The 18,796-nt window shown below is 36.8% G+C and overlaps 1 protein-coding gene across 1 annotated transcript in view; it reads left to right on the top strand.

Annotated features, from left to right (window-relative positions):
• Positions 1 to 16,833, top strand: part of LOC105385262 (ras-related and estrogen-regulated growth inhibitor) — a 35,147-nt gene extending 18,314 nt beyond the window's left edge. The window contains exons 5-8 of the mRNA XM_048625049.1: positions 1,662 to 1,814; positions 13,060 to 13,201; positions 16,234 to 16,386; positions 16,685 to 16,833. Of these exons, the coding sequence (XP_048481006.1) occupies positions 1,662 to 1,814; positions 13,060 to 13,201; positions 16,234 to 16,386; positions 16,685 to 16,833 (597 nt within the window). The remainder of the gene's footprint in view (positions 1 to 1,661; positions 1,815 to 13,059; positions 13,202 to 16,233; positions 16,387 to 16,684) is intronic.
• Positions 16,834 to 18,796: the final 1,963 nt, after the last annotated feature.

Raw genomic sequence — 18,796 nt, 5'->3', positions numbered from 1 at the left:
TAATAATCGGTGCTTTTTGAAGTTTATTCATTTCAAACACACCAAAATACAAATGTTTTCTTTTTATAATATTACTTAGTGTAGATTATTGTACCTATATACCTATAACAATTAAAAGTTATCAAAAGGAGAACAAATGCCTCTCGGATGGCAGCCACAGCACGCAGCTTCGTTAGAATCGTTAGTGGAGTCTCTACTGTATAAGTTTCACAAAGAAGTCACAGGGGCCCAGCTCACCCAGCACCACAACTTTACACAGCACATAATTATTATTCTACCTCAAAGGATAGTACGAGCACACACAACGTAGACACCTAAACTTATGTGTACTTACACTTTACACTTTTACTTTAACGTGTGCTAAACTGCTGTGAGTTAATTAGGTAGTTACGAAAAAATCTAACAAAGTATTTAAGCAAAAATTTAAGTTAGAATACGGAATACGGTTTCATGTTTGATATTTATCTGCTAATTAGGCAATGTTATCATGTAGCCAAACAATACAAACGGGTACTGTACATTACCCATTGTATTTTCATTTTCTATCAAACATCAAACCGTTTCGCTTACAATATAATATTGTGATATCGTACCTCTAAATAAACCCTTCTTCATACATTCAAACATAGGGGTATATTTCCTGAGTCCTTTAAAGCCTTTGTGCGCAGAGGTATTTTAATAAACGACAAACATTTATTGCTGAAGGCTCTTCTGTGTACACAGGGAGCTGATAGCTATCATCTTTGAAGCTTCAGGAATCTAAATTACAGGAGAAATTGTTCAGGAGGCTTCGGAGATGGCTCTCCGCTTTGTGATGCCTAAATTGAATAGAGGAAGTGTGTAGAAAGAAAGTGTTAAGAGAGAAGGAATGTGTGATTGTTTTGATAAAATCTGGGTAGTTTTGTAGTACTTTTCTTCAGTAATGAGTACCTAATGGTCCCAGATATCTACCGTATTTGTTAGCAGTAAACCAAACCAGAGGTATTGGAAGCCTATATTATGGGGTATTAATTTATTGCACTGTCTTCTCTACCTACGATTTTAATTAACTTATTTTATGATACTTTAGAATTAGAGTTTTAAATGTACCTATAAATGTTTTGTTTTCTAATGAAAACCGTAGACCTTTAAAACCTGGGTGAATATTTTATAGTTGGGGGTAAATTGGAATTCCGTTTTAATGGACCGGGGACGGCGACGGTGACTATTAATGAAGTTTACTTTGTTAGCAACTTTCTGTTATTGACGTTTCCTTTGTCAGCGTCAATGTGTTAATTAACTTTGTAGTTACGTTTGTATTATAAATTATAACCCGCGAATCTAAAGAGGCGTATTTTGTGCGTGTTTGATGAAGTCGTTAAATACATTTATCTTTATGTAGCTACGAAATGGTTAGAAAAACTGTACAATGAAAAATTTGCCATAAACATTGCATTCATTTCTCGTCGCGTCGTGTCGTGATGTCGTCGTCCTAGGACGGGGTGCAAGACTCACAAGTCAAACGTGACCAAAAAATCTGTCACACTCTCTCTCGAAGCTGGGCAATGTGATTAAGCGCGACGCCACACTTTTGTCACGTCTTGGCGTGCGCCTCTTGCGCTGCGTGCTAGGCTTTCTGTAGGCAATCAGTTTACCCAAAAAACAACGTTTACTCTTTACAGGAGGGCATCCTAGAGGTTCCTGTAGTGCTGGTGGGCAACAAGGCGGACCTGGCCGGCGACCGCATGGTGTCCACGGAGGAGGGGCACCGCCGCAGCAAGGACATCGGCTGCGTGTGCTTCCACGAGATCTCCGTCAGGGAGAGCATCGAGCAGGTCAGTTGGAGGAAGGAGAGGAGGTTGTTTTTGTTGATGTAGTCCTATGGCACCCCAGAGGTGATAAGGGTTTCCACTAACTTCCGCTATATACTTCCACCTATCTTCTGTTGTACTTTTGGCCTCGCTCCAGCTAAGCTCGCAGCTCGCTTTCAACGCTTCGGCACCATTTATGGACAGGGCTCGCCACCACGGGAGCGCCATCCATTTGGGAGCCGCCAGGCAAAGGAAATATTTACAGCATTCATGAAGAGGAGGTGCGAGTAAGTAAATGTTCTTCTTCGTGGCTATGGTGAAAGGATTAGACAGAATGGCGTCAGCCGCTTACTGCCCAGAGTACGCCGGAAGCCGGAAGTATAGTGACGATAAAGTCAAGCTTTGTACGAGAGTAAGAAAATATATTAAAATGGTCATACAGCGAATAGACCATTTATAAGAATTCATTATTATGGCAGGATATGGTGAAGGTACGCAGTCACCGCCATCGTCTTCTCGGGATCTTAATTTAATGCGATATTACTTACACTTAATAATGCGTACCTAATTTTTACATATAAACTCTAGACACTGATTGATTTCTCAATTCCTCGTCGTGCAAAAGACATCTCATCAGAAAATATCGAATATGGGTGATTGGATTTTCAAAAATAAGCGACCCAAATCAACGTCCGTAGCAAATCCCGTCAATAGGATGTAAATCTCCGCCGAAGTTTACCGGCTCGGCTCGAACTAATGCTAAGGCGGATCACACACGGCATGTGAAAATAAAGACACGTTAAACTTACAGCACCCCACTTTTTCTGTCGAGGGTTAATAATAAGACTACCAGTGAATATATGTAAATTTAGAGAATAATAAGGGACAGGCACAGTTGCATAACTTTGGAACGGCTATGTCGATTTTGATAAATAATAGCTTTCTTGTAAGTGTCATCGTGATACCCAAAGTTTGGCTCTTAGTTTAAGACAGAAAGACGAAATTCGAAATTCAGTATAGTAACTGCTGTTATCTCGGTGTGCTATGCACCTTAACTAATTCATCTATGTGATGTATGTATGTGTACGTCTACCAACTGATTGTGGTAGGTAGGTATATATCACTCACCTGAAAGTTTCAGATAACTCCTAACGAGACCCGGGTAATTGTATGAAGTATGTAAGGAAATGGATATGGTATTATTCACAAATTGTGGTATTATTTCGCGTTTCTATTATTACTGGGTGAAATTCTATCAGTATGATTGACATCAGCAATGCATCTGTCATACTGAGCATTGTTCAGTATAGGTCCAACTCTTTAAGGGTCGGCAATAGGCAATCGAGGGTTGGCATTGTCATAGAATTATGTAGTAAATGATGCTCTACAGCCTTGAAAAAAATCACACCGGTAGTCGAAGAGTCTAGCTAGGTGCTGAATCATTCGAATTTAAGTAAAAGCTTATGGATAACTGTAAATTAAATTCAGAATATGACGAAAAACCAGTATATGACACTCCCGTATTGTAACAACTGTGTCGTAATCATCAAGAATTTTCATATGATTTTTATCATATTATAAAGTTAAAGGCTTGGACTAGGCGCTAAATACCTTGTTTTTTAATAAACACACACTTATTTTGTGTAAATTAATCCCAAACTTGAGCAATTTTTTCCCTCAAATCTTCATACAAATATCTATGGCGGTTTTCTGTGTTATAAAATCATAAACACAAGTGACGTTTGACTCAGTTGGCCGCTGGCCTCCAAAGAAGGGTCACGTCGGTTTAGGCAGCACTGACAGCTCGCGATCTTTTCGTGTACAGATACAAAATCACTGCACATTGGTTGTCATTGCACTTTTTCAACTTTTATGACACCAACATAATTTGATTTGAAATTGAGGAAGCATAATTCTTCCAGTATATTCAATACATTAAATTAAATTAGATAGTGTGCAATATTCTCGTGACATTACAGTCTCGTAAAGGTCTGATGAGGAGCAGGAATATAGCGAATGGATCTAAGTGATGACAATACGCACCAACATTAGGTTAGGGATCAAAAATACAGTCTCTTGGTGCTGGTTGAGGTATGGTCTCGTGAGGATCTGATGAGGGCAGTAACACGGTGGTGGCTCAATTTTATTTCAAAGATGTTAATAGCTAAAAGCATCGAGTTTGGGCTATTAAGTATGTTTTTCAGAGAGACAGAAAGAGATTTTATTTTTCCTCTGGATGTGTTAGGTTTACTGGGTTTACTAAGTTCATTCTGTTAATGGCATCAAGTTGTTATGTGTTCATAAGTAATAATTATTTATTAACAAAATGCTGTTGGTTCTCCACGAAAATGTAAAAATAAAAATTAAAATAAATTCGTAACGTAAAATTGTCAAAGACGGAATTTCTTCTATAGACAGTAGCCACAAAAAAAACATATCGTTTGTTTTTTTTGTGGCTACTGTCTATAGAAGAAGATGGCGTGATTTGAAGATAAAGATACATTTATTCGACACATAGACAGCAACAACAAAAAAAATACAGATTTAAAGAAAACAAACACATACTTATACAAAACATCAAAGAAAAAAAAGGATACACATCAAAATAACTGGAAAAAATATAAGCCCCAATTTACTTGTGTGGGACAGGGAGTACCATAATATTTTTTTTGGGTTACTCCCCATCTATGCGAAATATCAGCTTGATATCTTTACCCGTTTCTGAGAAAAAGGGCGGTGACAGACGGACAACAAAGAGATCCTATAACGGTTGTTTTTTTTCTTTTGACGTTCGAAACCCTAAAATTAAGTAAAAATATTATGCTGCTACCAAAAAATGTACTTACAGGTATTGAAAAAGCGGTATATAGTACTAAACAAATTATAAACAAACAAAAAACCCGACTGCACGCTAAAAATATGAAAACAAGTCCCAATGTTAATGGAAAGTATCGTAGGCGGGGACCAGCAGAGGGTTCACCATTTAGCTGAATGTTACTTAGAAAACGGCCTTGAGTGGCGGTCAAGTTGGTCCCCGCCTGCGATACTTTCCATTAACATTGGGACTATTCTATTCTATTCTCTGTGGGGGTTGTAAGTACCTGCACCTGGCTCTCTCGAGTGGAACCTTTGTGCATATCCCCAAGGTCTAAACTGCCTTCCTAAGCTTGGACCATTTCCCACCACGCTGGTCCACTGCGGGTTGGTGGGTTCACATATCTAGACGTGCTAAATCTAGATATGCAGGTTTCCTCACGATGTTTTCCTTCACCGTAAGAGCGATGGTATACATTGTACTTAAGTTAAAAGAACTCATTGGTACATGTCAGCGCCGGGATTCGAACCCGCATCTCTTGATTGAGAAGCGGGCGCTTACCCGACTGAGCTACCACCGCTCTATTATTATATTATATTATATATATCTACATTGGGACTTGTTTTCATGTTTTTAGCGTACAGTCGGGGTTTTCGTTTGTTTATAATTGTATTTTTTTATTTGTAACTTTTTAGTTGCTTTTATTTTATGAAATTTTACGTCAGTAGTTCATGATCATTTTTTATTTCAATAATTTTGGTGTTGTTATTTAAATACCTTCAATATGCATATTTTTATAATGTGAAAATCAAGCCCTTTCATTTGATACCTTACACGGCAAAGTTGAATTATTATTTTTTCGATCATCACGTTATGTCCTCTAGAGGGCGCTATGTTCATTTTAATGGAACGTCACATAGCCTATAACCATCGCGCCATTAATACGCTTCTAACAATACCTCATACATCAAAATCTATCAAGCCGTTTAGGCTACAGGAGGGAACAAATAAACAGACAAACATACATACATACAATCAAAAAACATTACCCTCCTCTTTCGGCAGTCCGGTAAAAAGGAGTAAGACAGGGGGTCATTCTGAACTTTTGCTCTACGAGTTTTGGAAATTAACTTTGTTGGACATGTGACTTTTTACCATGGAAAACGAATATTTTTTTTCGCGAATTTGCAAATCTCGTAGAACAAAAGTTGTTCAGAATGACCCCTTGAGTCATCCCCTTTTGGCTTAGTATAGCCCTTTTGCGACACTATGTATTTACTTTGCTTTGTCGTCGGGGTTCAGTTGGCTGGAGAATGCCCGAAACTTATTATCTACACTTTAATACTTGTAGTTACCTTTCTACAATACCACATTTGTTTAGAAAGCTAATCGGGTTCCGAGTATAGAGTAAAGTGGCATATTAATTTCTACTCTTTCCTGGTGCCTCTGCCTACCAGTGTAAGTAAGAATTATACTTACTTACCCTAAAATCACCCAAAATGTACTTGAACATAATTGTCAATAAAGTTAGCGAGTAAAAGTTTATCGACCCACTGTGCAAACTTACATGTGTGCGTGTCACTGCGTGTGCTGTGTGAAGAGCATTGAAAACCCAAAATTGGCGCGGCACGTCACCCTGTACGGGCCCTTAATCGCTAATAAAAAGCAGTGCCGTACACATGAAATATAATTTGAATGGGAAGTTTCTATATAGTACTATGTTTTTTGCGTCCCTGTTCCTGTGCTTAAAAGGCTCTTTTAGAAACTCGATGAAAAGGAAAAACTAATTTAAATCTCAAACATGTTTAGGATCAAAGAGAAAGTAGTTTTCATCAAGCCTGGTTCGTGGTTAAGAGAGAAAATAACATTTATTCCAAGTTATTCGAACATACAGAACAGTGAGACTTCAAAACATAGGCACATATTTGTAAAAGAGTTTTTTTATAGCCTATTTGGTTTCCGACTGCGGGCTAAAGTCCACCCCTTTTTTCTCCCACACCCTTCAATCCTGTGCACAGTTATTATCAATGTCAAATTTGTTTTACATAAGATGTTACAATGTACATAACTACATATACATAATGATAAGCAATTTAAAAAATAAAAAAATAATTGGATTAAAAATTAATGAAACCTACGTAAGTTTTATAAAACCTACCTAAAACCTAAAAGTAACTTATTATACAGTTAAACACATTTTCACTTTACTGTACAGTGAAGGTCAAGAACTCCTGACACCCCTATATAGCTATAACTACAACCCTCCCACTTAGGCGCCACCTATATAAAATAACCTTGAACTACATAAACCTTGTTTCGTTACTAAGACTTCTGTGTGTGTGTTAAAAGATGGCGCTTAATATCGACCTTTATTAATTTAAGCGCCATCTTAAATCAAATATTGGAACTAGCTTCATAAAGTTCATGCCAGAATGTTAAAACCTGTGTTGTTCACTTTTAACTATTGCAAGCCAGCTCAGTGTGATACGAAGTGATTGCATTTTTCACCAGTTTAACTACTTGACGGTGTGGTCTAATCCTTAAGGTATTCGGCTTTCAATATGGAGGTCCAGAGTTCAAATCTCTGGAAGGAGTGATTTTTAAAATTTATTTTTATGTTTTTCTTTGTTAATCATTATAGATAGGTTATTTTAGACTATCTTTATCAATATGAACAGGAAATAAAATAAAAACATAATATATAAGAAAAAAAAAGCTTTATTTCACTAAACAAGTAAATATTATTAGTCTGTATGCAGAATAATTATGAACAAAAGTAAACAAATTCAAAAATTGTAGAATTACAACAAAGAGAACCAACATGTTACTAAATTTCACAATTTACATCTCTTGTTGTTCTACAATTAAATTATAAATAAGCAACAATTTTATTACTAATTACTTATAAATATGTAATCAATTATCTTAACAGTATGAACAATTATCTTACTAGTTACTAAATAAATTTTACTCATACTTAAACTGGAGACCCGTTAAATACCTACTAAACGTATAATAACATAGTTATAATGTTCCATTTCTTCAATGCGAGTTGTGCTGTTATCGTGTAGAAGATATTTCTCACGCAATGCAAACAGCAACCATAACATCATCTTTAAAATTCTCAAATTGATTCTTGTCATGCTATTTTATAACAGTTCTTCAGGGCCCATTATAGGACATCCATCTTCGGTTACCTTTAAAAACAATAATTTGATCATGCCTTAATAAATATAATAATTGTGACATTATTACTATAGTGTAAAAAGTATGTTATGATAATCTATAAGTAAAATAAATGAAAACCAATAATACTTATATAAAGTAACCAATAAAATTATAAAGAGAAAATACGAACCCAATGTTGTCCTGGCACTTAACTCAATTAACAATGACCTTGTTAATAAATTCGTTTGTCATCGTTACAAATTAATAATGTTGATAACAAATTAATAATGTGTATTATACGTAAATATAAATCAGATGGAATTAACAAAACCCATCTCAATGCAACAAAACATTCTCTTCAAGTCTACAATTTCAATTGAGAAATAAATTCAAAATACCCTCTGCACTTATAATATTTCATATTGTAAACAATTATCACTACATAGATTATACTTTTGCTAATGAACCGCAACATATTCACTATTTTGCAAACGAGCTTAACAAGCTTCGTGGCGTAGCGGGCAAATGGTTGGTTTGCGGATAATTGCGACGCGGGTTCGATCCCAGATGAAAAACAAAAAGAATTTAAATTTTGTATTTCATAATATTATTGTTCTATGAATTCGTTAGTTTGTGTAAATGATGGATATGAATAGGAGAATAGTAAAATAGTTCTATATCTGTCTATAGACACGAGCACTACCGCAACATACGTCACACCGACAAATTGGCTTTGCGTAGTTAGAATTTCTATTTGAAATGCAGGGGGTCAGGTTTATCTGCACCTGACTGTACAACAGTTCAACTACTTTATAACATTTTAAACTCACGTGGTAAGTAGGTCGCGAACCGTATTGCCATTTGTGAATGCGAGTACTATGCAAACACAAAATAATAGGTACTTATGCTCTTAAATAAGAAATTGTGCTACGAAAATGGTGTAAAATTTTAAGGGTAAGCTTTTTGACAGTTATTTGCCTTGGGCCAGCGGTATTTAATTAAATAGCCAGAAAGCCGTTTCACTTCCCAGTAATTAAATGCTTGCAAAACTTTAGGTGATACTTAAAATTTACTGCAAGACTGTACCCATTAGAAAAGAACCACTTTTAACAAATACCGCTATGAGGATCTTTTCGTTTAAAATCACTAAAATAATAGTAAAAGTTTTCCTTTAGAATTCTTTAGTACACTTGACCCCTCTTTAAACAAAATATCCTTCCACCCTAAGGTTGTCTTGAAAAAATCGCTTTAAGCGATAAGACCGCCATTTTTGTACATATTTGTTAGAATTTAAGTTTTGTAAGTTTCTTTTATGTGTGTGTGTACAAATAAAGAATATTCTATCTATCTATCTATCTAAAAGAAGTATTCTGTTCGTATATCCTTTCCGGTGAACCATTAAACCTTACATTATTAATAATATTCGATGCGATCGATTATTAATTTATTACTGTAGTTAAATAATATAACTACTTATCGACCTAATAATGAAACGATTAAATGTTATTATGAATATTGCTGTAATAAGGTTTGCAACATTGTACTTATTCCAAAACGGCGATATGGTTCGCAACCTATCACGTGAGTACAAATGTGCTGCGAAAAGTGGGTGGCTCGCTTGTGAGCCACCTCTGACTACCCCTTCGGGGATTACAGTTATGAGTGCATATGTATGTATGTAAGGGTTGCAACTATAGCAAAAAGTGGCAAAGTACGTACAAAAGTACATAATAGGTAATGTGCCCGGTCGGGGTTGAACCTGGACCATCCACATATATCCTGATTTTAAATGCTTACCATACAACTCATATCTGTCGTCGGAAAGCAAAACTTAATTTAACTTAGTATGAGGGAAATTGAATCCGTAATATATGCTTTCGACATAAGTTGGGTAAATCCCCGTTCCCAACTTCTCCTTCAAGAGCTGTGTACTTGAGGAAATAATATAAAATATATATTATTCATGGGGATTCCAAACGGAAACTGTTGAAATTCAGTGGCTCGGAATACGTGAGAGACAGACTGAAAGTTATTGCGAGTCCCTGTAGATAACAGATAGAGCGTTTACGTTTATGTAAACTAACACAACACAAAATATATTGGTTTTTTATCAATTAGAGTTGCAAAGAACTCTTTTAAATAACATTATAATAACTTATTATGAAACACCTTAGAGTAGGGGCTCTAAACATAATTCAATCATATTTTTATGTAAGTATCTTTATGTTAAGTATTTTTATGTAGGGTATCACTAGGACTGATTTGTGATGAAATATTCATACTTTTCTATTTGAAAGAAAGAAAGAAAGAAAGAAAATAATATTTATTGCCGAAACATTTGCAAACATGCGGAAAGAATCACTAGTACTAATCCTATTTCTAAACATAATTATTCCTATATGTAAATACAGACTTTCGGCAAAAGGTGCCATGCTCAGCATTTGCTGCCGTAAACAGATGTTTTGTGACAGCGCTGTTTTTCAGCACGTCCCTGGGTGTTGTGTTAACTAAATAAATAGAACATTATATGTGAGTGGTGTGTGTCAGTGTGAATGTATGTATGTATGCGTGTGTGTTGTGAGAATGTGTGCTTTGGTATGATTATATGTAATAATATATTATATTATGCAGACTTATTTTTATGTTTATGCTTGTAAATTTCCTTAGACGCAGATAATTGTTTTTCTAATAATATTTTTTTCAAATATTTGGGCATTTACTACGCGGCGCTACGGGCTACGGCGTGCTACGAAAGTTTTGGCTACGAAAAATCGTAGCACTTCCGTGTTTTGTATAAAGACCGTGAACAAAATTTAATATGATGCCCAAAAACAAAACAACGAAAAATATTATCAGAAATCTCTTTAATTTATTTAAATGAGTTGCCTAAAAAATTAATTCCTTTATTTTGATCGCTTAACGAAAAATACAATCCTACATAAAACTGGCAACAATAAGGAAAATCGTTGGTAAAACTGTTCACAATGAATATTATGCAAATGCCTATATTTTCGCCCCAATATCTTTTAGTAAGGAGCTATTCGAAACCAATATACTTTAGGGTTTGCAATATAATGTGTTCAGAATTTCCCATAACCTCGGTGCGTATAATGAAAAAGGTTGGCTCTCCGGAGAGCAATCCTTATTGCCGGGACAGCTCTAACCTCTTTTCAGAATTCCTACTTACATTTTTACAACCTCCGCAGTCTCTTTTCCGCAATACGAAGTAGATAATTGGTCATTTAGTAGTGGAAGAGTAGTGGTAATGGTGATTTATGAGTTTTTAAAGTAATGTCGATGGCAAATATGTTTTTCTTCTCTACACGAATCGATATATATGTACTTATATATCTTTCATACCTATGTACATTCCTATATGTCTACGAAAAGCTCAACCAAATTAAGTATGTGTCGCTTACATTACAGCGCCCTATAAATAATTATTTTTAAAAAACGTTCCGTTATTGTCTTGATTATCACTTTTCTAATTTAAATTTCTTATTTTTTTCTAATTTTTTTAAACAATAAGGGTTTTTACAGTTATTCTTCCGTCCGTCCCACAGGCGGCCGGTGGCAGCGTATGTATAATATACTAATATGATAATAGCATCTCACACACGGCCATCCGACCCCAAACTAGGCAGAGCCTGTAATATGGGTATCGGACACCTGATAATATTGTATGCTTGAGTAGGTACCTACAGTATCTATAGATTACGATTATTATCAGACGTCTCATCCCAAAATTGCATTACAAATCTGTTAGGACTACCCTCTTTAGGAGCGACCTAATATCCTCGATGGCACTGTCGGTGGCAACAAACCTCTCTCATGACCCTTTTGTATTTTTTTCTTTTTTTCTTTGCTATAAAGGGAAGTTTAAAAGATGAAGGTTCAGTTATATAGAAATAAAACTTTATTCCGAGACGGAAGAATGAAGCTTACAGATACTGGCTATTACTTACAGAGAAACCTGAAAATAATTTAAAAAACCCTTGCAAATTTCGTTAGTTTATGTTAATTTCACAGATTTTATACTAGACACTTTCATAATATTGTTTGGTCCACCTTTTTACACTACACTTAAATAATTAAATCAGTAAGTTTCAGATTGTTTTTTTTTTTAAGATTTTATTATCACTCCACAGTCTTTATGTCCGTGCCTTTTTGAGAGATCAATATATTGTGAGAGTTTGGTTGTTTTTTGTCTTCATCTTTTAACTACTCACTACTCAATGTGGAAGCTTATAATATATACCTATATTTTATCTTTTATCTATTATTAATTTTTTTTTTTCTTTACTTAAGATAGACAATGGACATAGAGAGAATATTATTATAATACTCGATACTATACTTATAGCACTACGATAGCTAACCGGATCATAATACTTACTTAACATAATTAGGACAATCATTATTATAATAATTGACGTATAATTATTATCGTTTGTCTAACGCGCTAAATTTCTGCTTTTACCTATTTTTCTTATCTCCTAACTATTTTAATTAGCTAAAAGTTATCACAAGGTTAAATTTTAAATAATAAAAGTTAATCTGAAAATAGCTATAAAAGCATTTGATAAACTTACGTTTTCTAAACAAAACATCTTCTTATACTTGTTTGTTCAAGTGTTTCTTGTTCTTAATCTTCAGAAATTCTTGGAATTTAAAAGATGAGGTGGGAAACTGTAATTTCGTGACAAGATTTAGATCTCGTAGAAATATCGTTAGCTAAATCTGTAAGGTGCTGACAGGGATCATTGTGACGAGTGGTCGATGCCAACGAACGTTAAGTAATTACTTTGAACCAAAGATTCGCTTTTCACAGAAAAACTTGTAACAAAAGAGATTTTTATCATCTAACCTTTAAATCCGAGCGACAAGTCGTACCGATAATGATAAAGCATCTATTCTGAAAAACATTTGTTCTACGACTTCTGCTATTCGAGTTTTTTTGCGTGACTTTAGATTTATGTGGCTTTGTGGCGTAGAGTCGTTCATAGAAGACTAGAAGACCGTTAATTTTGACAGGCTGTAACTTTTGATGTGTCAAAATCGTAACTACCAGTCATCGGTAGATAGAGTTATAGAAACTGGCAGTAAGACGTGACAAAATTTCTCCGTCGCGCTTGCTCTCGAGGCAGCGCGAATGTGAGGCAGGAGTATGCGTCTTACGCCCCCTTCTGGATGAGCCCCTGAGTTACGCCTTTTCGGCTTGCATACCACTTTTTCAACTGCCTATTTTTTATCAAACCCCTAATCTGATGCTACTCTTCCACCCAGGTATGGAGTGTATTCCGCGACGCCCGGCGCTTCTGGCGCGTGAGCAGCAAGTCGCCGCGCCTGCGCGCCGCCGACGGCTGCGACGCGCACCCCGCCGCGCTGGCCCGCGCGCTCGCGCCTGCCGACCCCAAGCACTCCTTCTGTAAGTACTTACTGACCACGGAGGGTTAGTCTAGATCATTGGTACTCAACCTTTTTTATATAAGGGCCACAAACACGTTAAAGTCATGGTGTCGCGGGCCGCAAGCAATTTTTTTTAAACTATTTTTTATAGCGATGTAAATTAATAATAATATAAAAAAACACATGCATATATTACTCTGTGTAAAAAGTATCGGGATTAGATCAATAAAACAAAAAAATATTGTTATTCATCCAAATTTATTTTATCACCTTCAAAGTATGCTCCTTCAGAAACGATAAACATACGCCAACGAATTATCCAACCATCACAACATTCACAACATTTTTTTAAACGCTGTTACCAGAGTTGTGTTTATTACTCGCGGCGCGTACTAAACACAACAACTACTAATTTTCCTTCTTGTCTTCTATTGATTGTTATTTAAAGTCATGTTGACTGTTTTCTTTGACTATCGTGTTGTTGTGCACTCGGAGTTCTTGCCAGAAAGTCAAACGGTGGGATAATAATATTATTTGCGGGTTATGTAGAATTTAATACAGCAAATTCGACGAACAAGGTCAGATTTGTGGAAAAAAATCGCCACAAGTTGGTACTAAACATAACTCTGAAAACAGCGTTTAAAAAAATGTTGTGATGATTGGATAATTCGTTGGCGTATGTGTATCGTTTTTGAAGGAGCAAACTTTGAAGGTGATAAAATAAATTTGAATGAATAACAATATATTTTTGTTTTATGGATATAATCCCGATAATTTTACATATAATGTATATTATCTATTATCTCTCATGACTCGCGGGCCACTGATAAAGGCCCGGCGGGCCACATGCGGCCCGCGGGCCGCAGTTTGAGCATAGCTGGTCTAGATTGACAAGGAACGAACGAGAGCTATCGCGCGAAGAGATGACGAGACAACGAACGAGAGAGGTCATGCGACGAGATGATGAGACAGAATCATGGTTATCGCAGCAGCGATCCGAAACTTTTGTTTCGTAAGCTAGACTGACCCCCACATCTGAACAACAACAGAAATTTATCTTCTAAATTACTTTCGAGTGAGAAGGAGTCGGTTACTAACACTATATTGATAGGCTAATCTCAGCACATCAACAAAAGCTCTTCTTTGCAAGTCGTTAACTAAAACTAGGGCTGAAATGGGTTATAATGGTGAGAGGATAACCACACCCAGTCAAATCGGTGGTCAACCGCTGAATGTCCAGGTTGCGATGGACGGTATATAAGACAAGATGCACATGGAAGTAGCAGATACTTATTATTCAACTTGAAATGAACGTCGTTCGTTGTTCATGGCCTAAATAGTGTAGAATTGAAAGTTTTATAATGTTTTGGACTCAAAAGGAAACCTAAGGTGTAATCGTGCATTAAAAATATTATCCATTGTCACTGGATGTTATCTTAAAAGCCCTGTGACCTATCTACAACAGCGAATTTCCCTTGGGGCCCTAAAAAGTATGTAGGCTGTAAAATTATTCACAGTCCAATAATTCGCAATAAATGGTAGGCAGTAAATAAAATAGCTTATTCGGAGACTGTTTGTTTGTTGATCCTGTCGTGTCGGGTTGTCACGTATTTGAAGGGACGCGTACCTTTGGCAGTTCCATTAATAGTTGCTTACCACTGGCCCTCAAACATTACCATAATAATATTATATAAAATGTCCATCCAAAGATCATAGATGATTCATGGCTTAGCAATAAGAGCGAGCTCTTGCAGGAAACTTTTATTAAATTTTAATTAAAACATAAGTATTAGAGGTCATTATTTTCTTACGTTATGCGATCGCCACGCGGCACAAAGTCAGTCGCAAAAAGGCAGGGAGAGCTACTTTTACTTTCTAAAGTGATAGGAAAAACTGACACTACTTACCTAGTCTACTTCTTCTTCTTATGGTGCCTCTCCATCATTGAAGGTTGGCAGTCAGCTCTTTGCAGCGCTCTCTATTCCTCTAGTCTACTTACGTACAACAAACTTTGTTGTCGTAACTTGGTGGGCTAAACGCAGTTGATGTCTCACTCATGCGACGGGCGACAGTTTGAGAGCCTCCTTTCAGTTCTGTAAACGTCACGTCTCAACGATAAACCACCCTGTATCCGCAGTTAACGCAATAAAGGCGCAAATTAACCCCTTGTAAGGAAAACGTGACTAAGTACAAACAGCACTCAGTACCGCCGTATTTATTCGGTTAATATTATTTGCTTACTCGCGCTTTCTTTAGGCAAATACTGTTTTCAGAGATTCAGCAGTTACGTGGGAGCATTTGTGAAGATTCCATGTGCTTACCTTAGAGAGAAGTAGGTGCTTACGCGAAACGATAATATTGAAACGTGTAGCTCTTACGTTGAAGGAAATAGCCAATAGGAAATTTACTTTTCTAGATTGGAAGATGATAAAACTTATGTCTGTCTGTAACTGATCTCTCTCGCATAAAACCATATTGTACATATCCCCTTATTTCTCCCCTGCCGCGAGTTACGTGAATTTCAGTGCGGTTTATTCATCAGAATTCCTCATTGAGACTTTTTAAGTAATGCTAATCGTGAAAATGAAATAAGTTCGTAAGCTCACCAACTCATTTGAAGCAGAGATAACGAACATTCCGCAGGTGAAAGTTTATACATCAATTTTATTTAAGCAGTAAAGCGTTTTACATGAACTGTGGAAGGCGAAAGCTATTTCAGTAGCCGTAAAAACTTTTAAACTCAATATATCTTCTATGTGTGTGTATGTAGGTATTTCTTCTATTATTCTTGAATATGTCTGAAAAATGGTCGTAGGTCCATGCACCTATAACTTGCTTGCAGCAATATTCACACACCGTTTCGACTGTTACTAAAAACGGCAATATCGCTATTACTAACTTAAATATAAATAAAATAAAATTATATCGAAAAGCGGATGGCTCTCTTGCCAGTTCGTCAGTCCGTTCAGGGATTACAGTTCCCCGGAATTTAGTTATGTTTTATGTAGGTACCTATTTCTGTTATTTATCGACCATCTCTCTTGGTTCCAGGTCGTCGCTGGACGGAGATCGACGTGGACGAGGAGCAGGGGGAGCTGACGGGGGCTGCGGGGGGTGCAGGGGTCGCGGGGAGCGCGGGGGGCGCGTGGCGCAGCGACTCCACCTCGTCGTCGGGACGGGAAGGGGACGAGGCAGGGGAGGGAGGTAAGGGATAAGAGAGATGACAGAAGTTTAGGTCCATAGCGCACTAAGCCGCCATACCAACGTCAGACCTTCATCCTGCAGTTGTCAGACCAACGACCGTAGACAGGTAGCCTCAGTAGTTGGATGAGGAAGGTCGAAGACAAAATCTTATAGCGCTACTTGAAGCCTTTGCCTAGCTTTCCACTTTTACCTACCTTTCACAATAATTATTAAATCTACTCACAACTACACGAAAAGAATTTTTTTTTTTTAAAGTTTAAACCCTTTATATAATATTTAAACTATGTCTATCTTACAGACACATTCCGCGCGCGAGCCAGCACAGACTCCCGCTTGCCGCCGCGGCCGGCCCGCGCGCGACACCCGCCGCCCACCGCCCGCGCCCCCGCCCCAGCCTCTAGGCGGATGAGCGTGGCCATGCGGGGCAACAACGCTAGCACTTACTGAGGAAAGGAGTGACATGTGTGAATAGTGTAAAATGTATATGCTAGCCACGTTTATCCATATGGATAAGTCATTTATTATTTATATAGAAAGCCAACGATTATCCCACAAGGTGAATCATTCCGCGCCCGAACTATGAATGTCACAGGTCCGCTTCTAGACGGATGAGCATGGTAATGCAAGGCAACAACGGTAGCACTTACTGCGGAAAATATGAATTAATTTAACCAAACCCAGCCAGGAGTTACCCTTTATCACGGAATACGCCGCGTCTACTGGGGGACGCTCAGTTTTTAAGGGAGGAGGAACACAAGTGAGATATGTGAATAGTGTAAAATGTACATTGTAAATGAAAAACCAAAGGATATTTACAACCAAAGTTTATCTGCCAAGGCGAGTCACTGCGCGCCGGCTATTGCTGAGGAGCGACCGCTCGTTCTTATCTTATAATAAAGAGAGATCTTAACTGTTATGTGAAAATAATATATTATGAGTACATAGGATAATTAATTGCTTATTTAAGTTAACGTTAAAAAATTGTTATGTACCTAGTAAACTATGTAAGTTAATGTAGGTATCTATTAGGTTCTTCGCTTTCAATCGAGTGCAAGAACATCGCATGGTCTAATTAAGCCTTAATTTACTGCTAAATGAACGCTATCACCACAGCAGTGGTATTTTGGCTGCTGGCACAAACTTAAATCCCATGTCCATCATGAGATCAAATTAAATATCCTAGATAGAAGAAAGAATGAATATAAAATTCTATCTACTCTACCTATCACCTAGCTGACCGCTCACCTAGCAGACTGACAACGTTTTTGCAAGGAATAAAGTAGAAGATATTATTTATTTCTTTTACGTTGTAAGCTAACCTTTTACTTTCTACCAAAAAATACCTATATGTACTTAACTGTTAAGTAGGTATTTTTTAAGTAAACTTTAATAGAAATACGAATGGTTGATAATAGATTACCTAGTCGCTTAAAAAAGTATTTTATTGTGAATTGTGAACAATACCTAGTCATTAAGTAGAACCCACAGAAATCTAAATAATAGTGCCTGATTGTTTAGATTTCTGTGGTAGAACCAGTGGATTTATACGAATTCACAACTGTGTGACGTTATAGACTTATGACATGTTGTTTAATATTGTATTCAGGGTAGAATGTCCGGTGCATTGACCTGGTTTCGAAAAGGTTAACGATAGAATTTCACCCTGTAGGTTTATATTATTTATGTGTACTATTGTGTAAGTACTTGCTGTATTAAGTACATAACTACTTACCTACCTACCTAAGGGCTAATAATGTAGGTAAACCTAAGTATTACACACACACACACACGCACTCACGCCTTGTACTAATGTACTCCCTTGCGGGGTAGGCAGAGGTGCATTGCTGCACCCACTTTTCGCCAGAGTGTTATGTTAGTCCCAATGTAATAGGGTTTGGCCTATTGCCATTTTACGGGCACATCCAAGACCCGAGAACAAATATCTGTGTTTAAACAAATATCTGCCCCAGCCGGGAATCGAACCCAGGACCATCGGCTCAGTAGTCAGGGTCACTAACCACTACGCCATTCGGTCGTCTAAGTATTACAATGGACAACATTTCAAAAAACTAAAGCTGCTATAAATCGAAAACCATTTCGAGATTTAGCTCTAAAGGCCACAAAAAAAATGTTTTTGTATTTTTTGGATGTATCATTTTCGAGAAAATCATAAAATAGTAAAAAAGTGCTGATGACGTCATGCATCAGGTGCGATGCATTTTGATGATCAAAGCCTATAGATTTAAAAACAAAGTAACTGTCACTTTCATTTTTGATTGACGTTGACGTTTTATCGTGACGATGTTGTTTATTTGGGTCATTTTCATTAATTCTGTTCTGACACTTTCTGACTATTTTTTTTATTTATTATTAAGAGATGACCTCTATATAATATGTCCCACAGCATGCC

This window comes from Plutella xylostella, chromosome 13 (assembly GCF_932276165.1).
Source record: "Plutella xylostella chromosome 13, ilPluXylo3.1, whole genome shotgun sequence".
NCBI classification, from domain to species: domain Eukaryota; kingdom Metazoa; phylum Arthropoda; class Insecta; order Lepidoptera; family Plutellidae; genus Plutella; species Plutella xylostella.
This window is presented reverse-complemented; position numbering and strand designations above follow the sequence as displayed.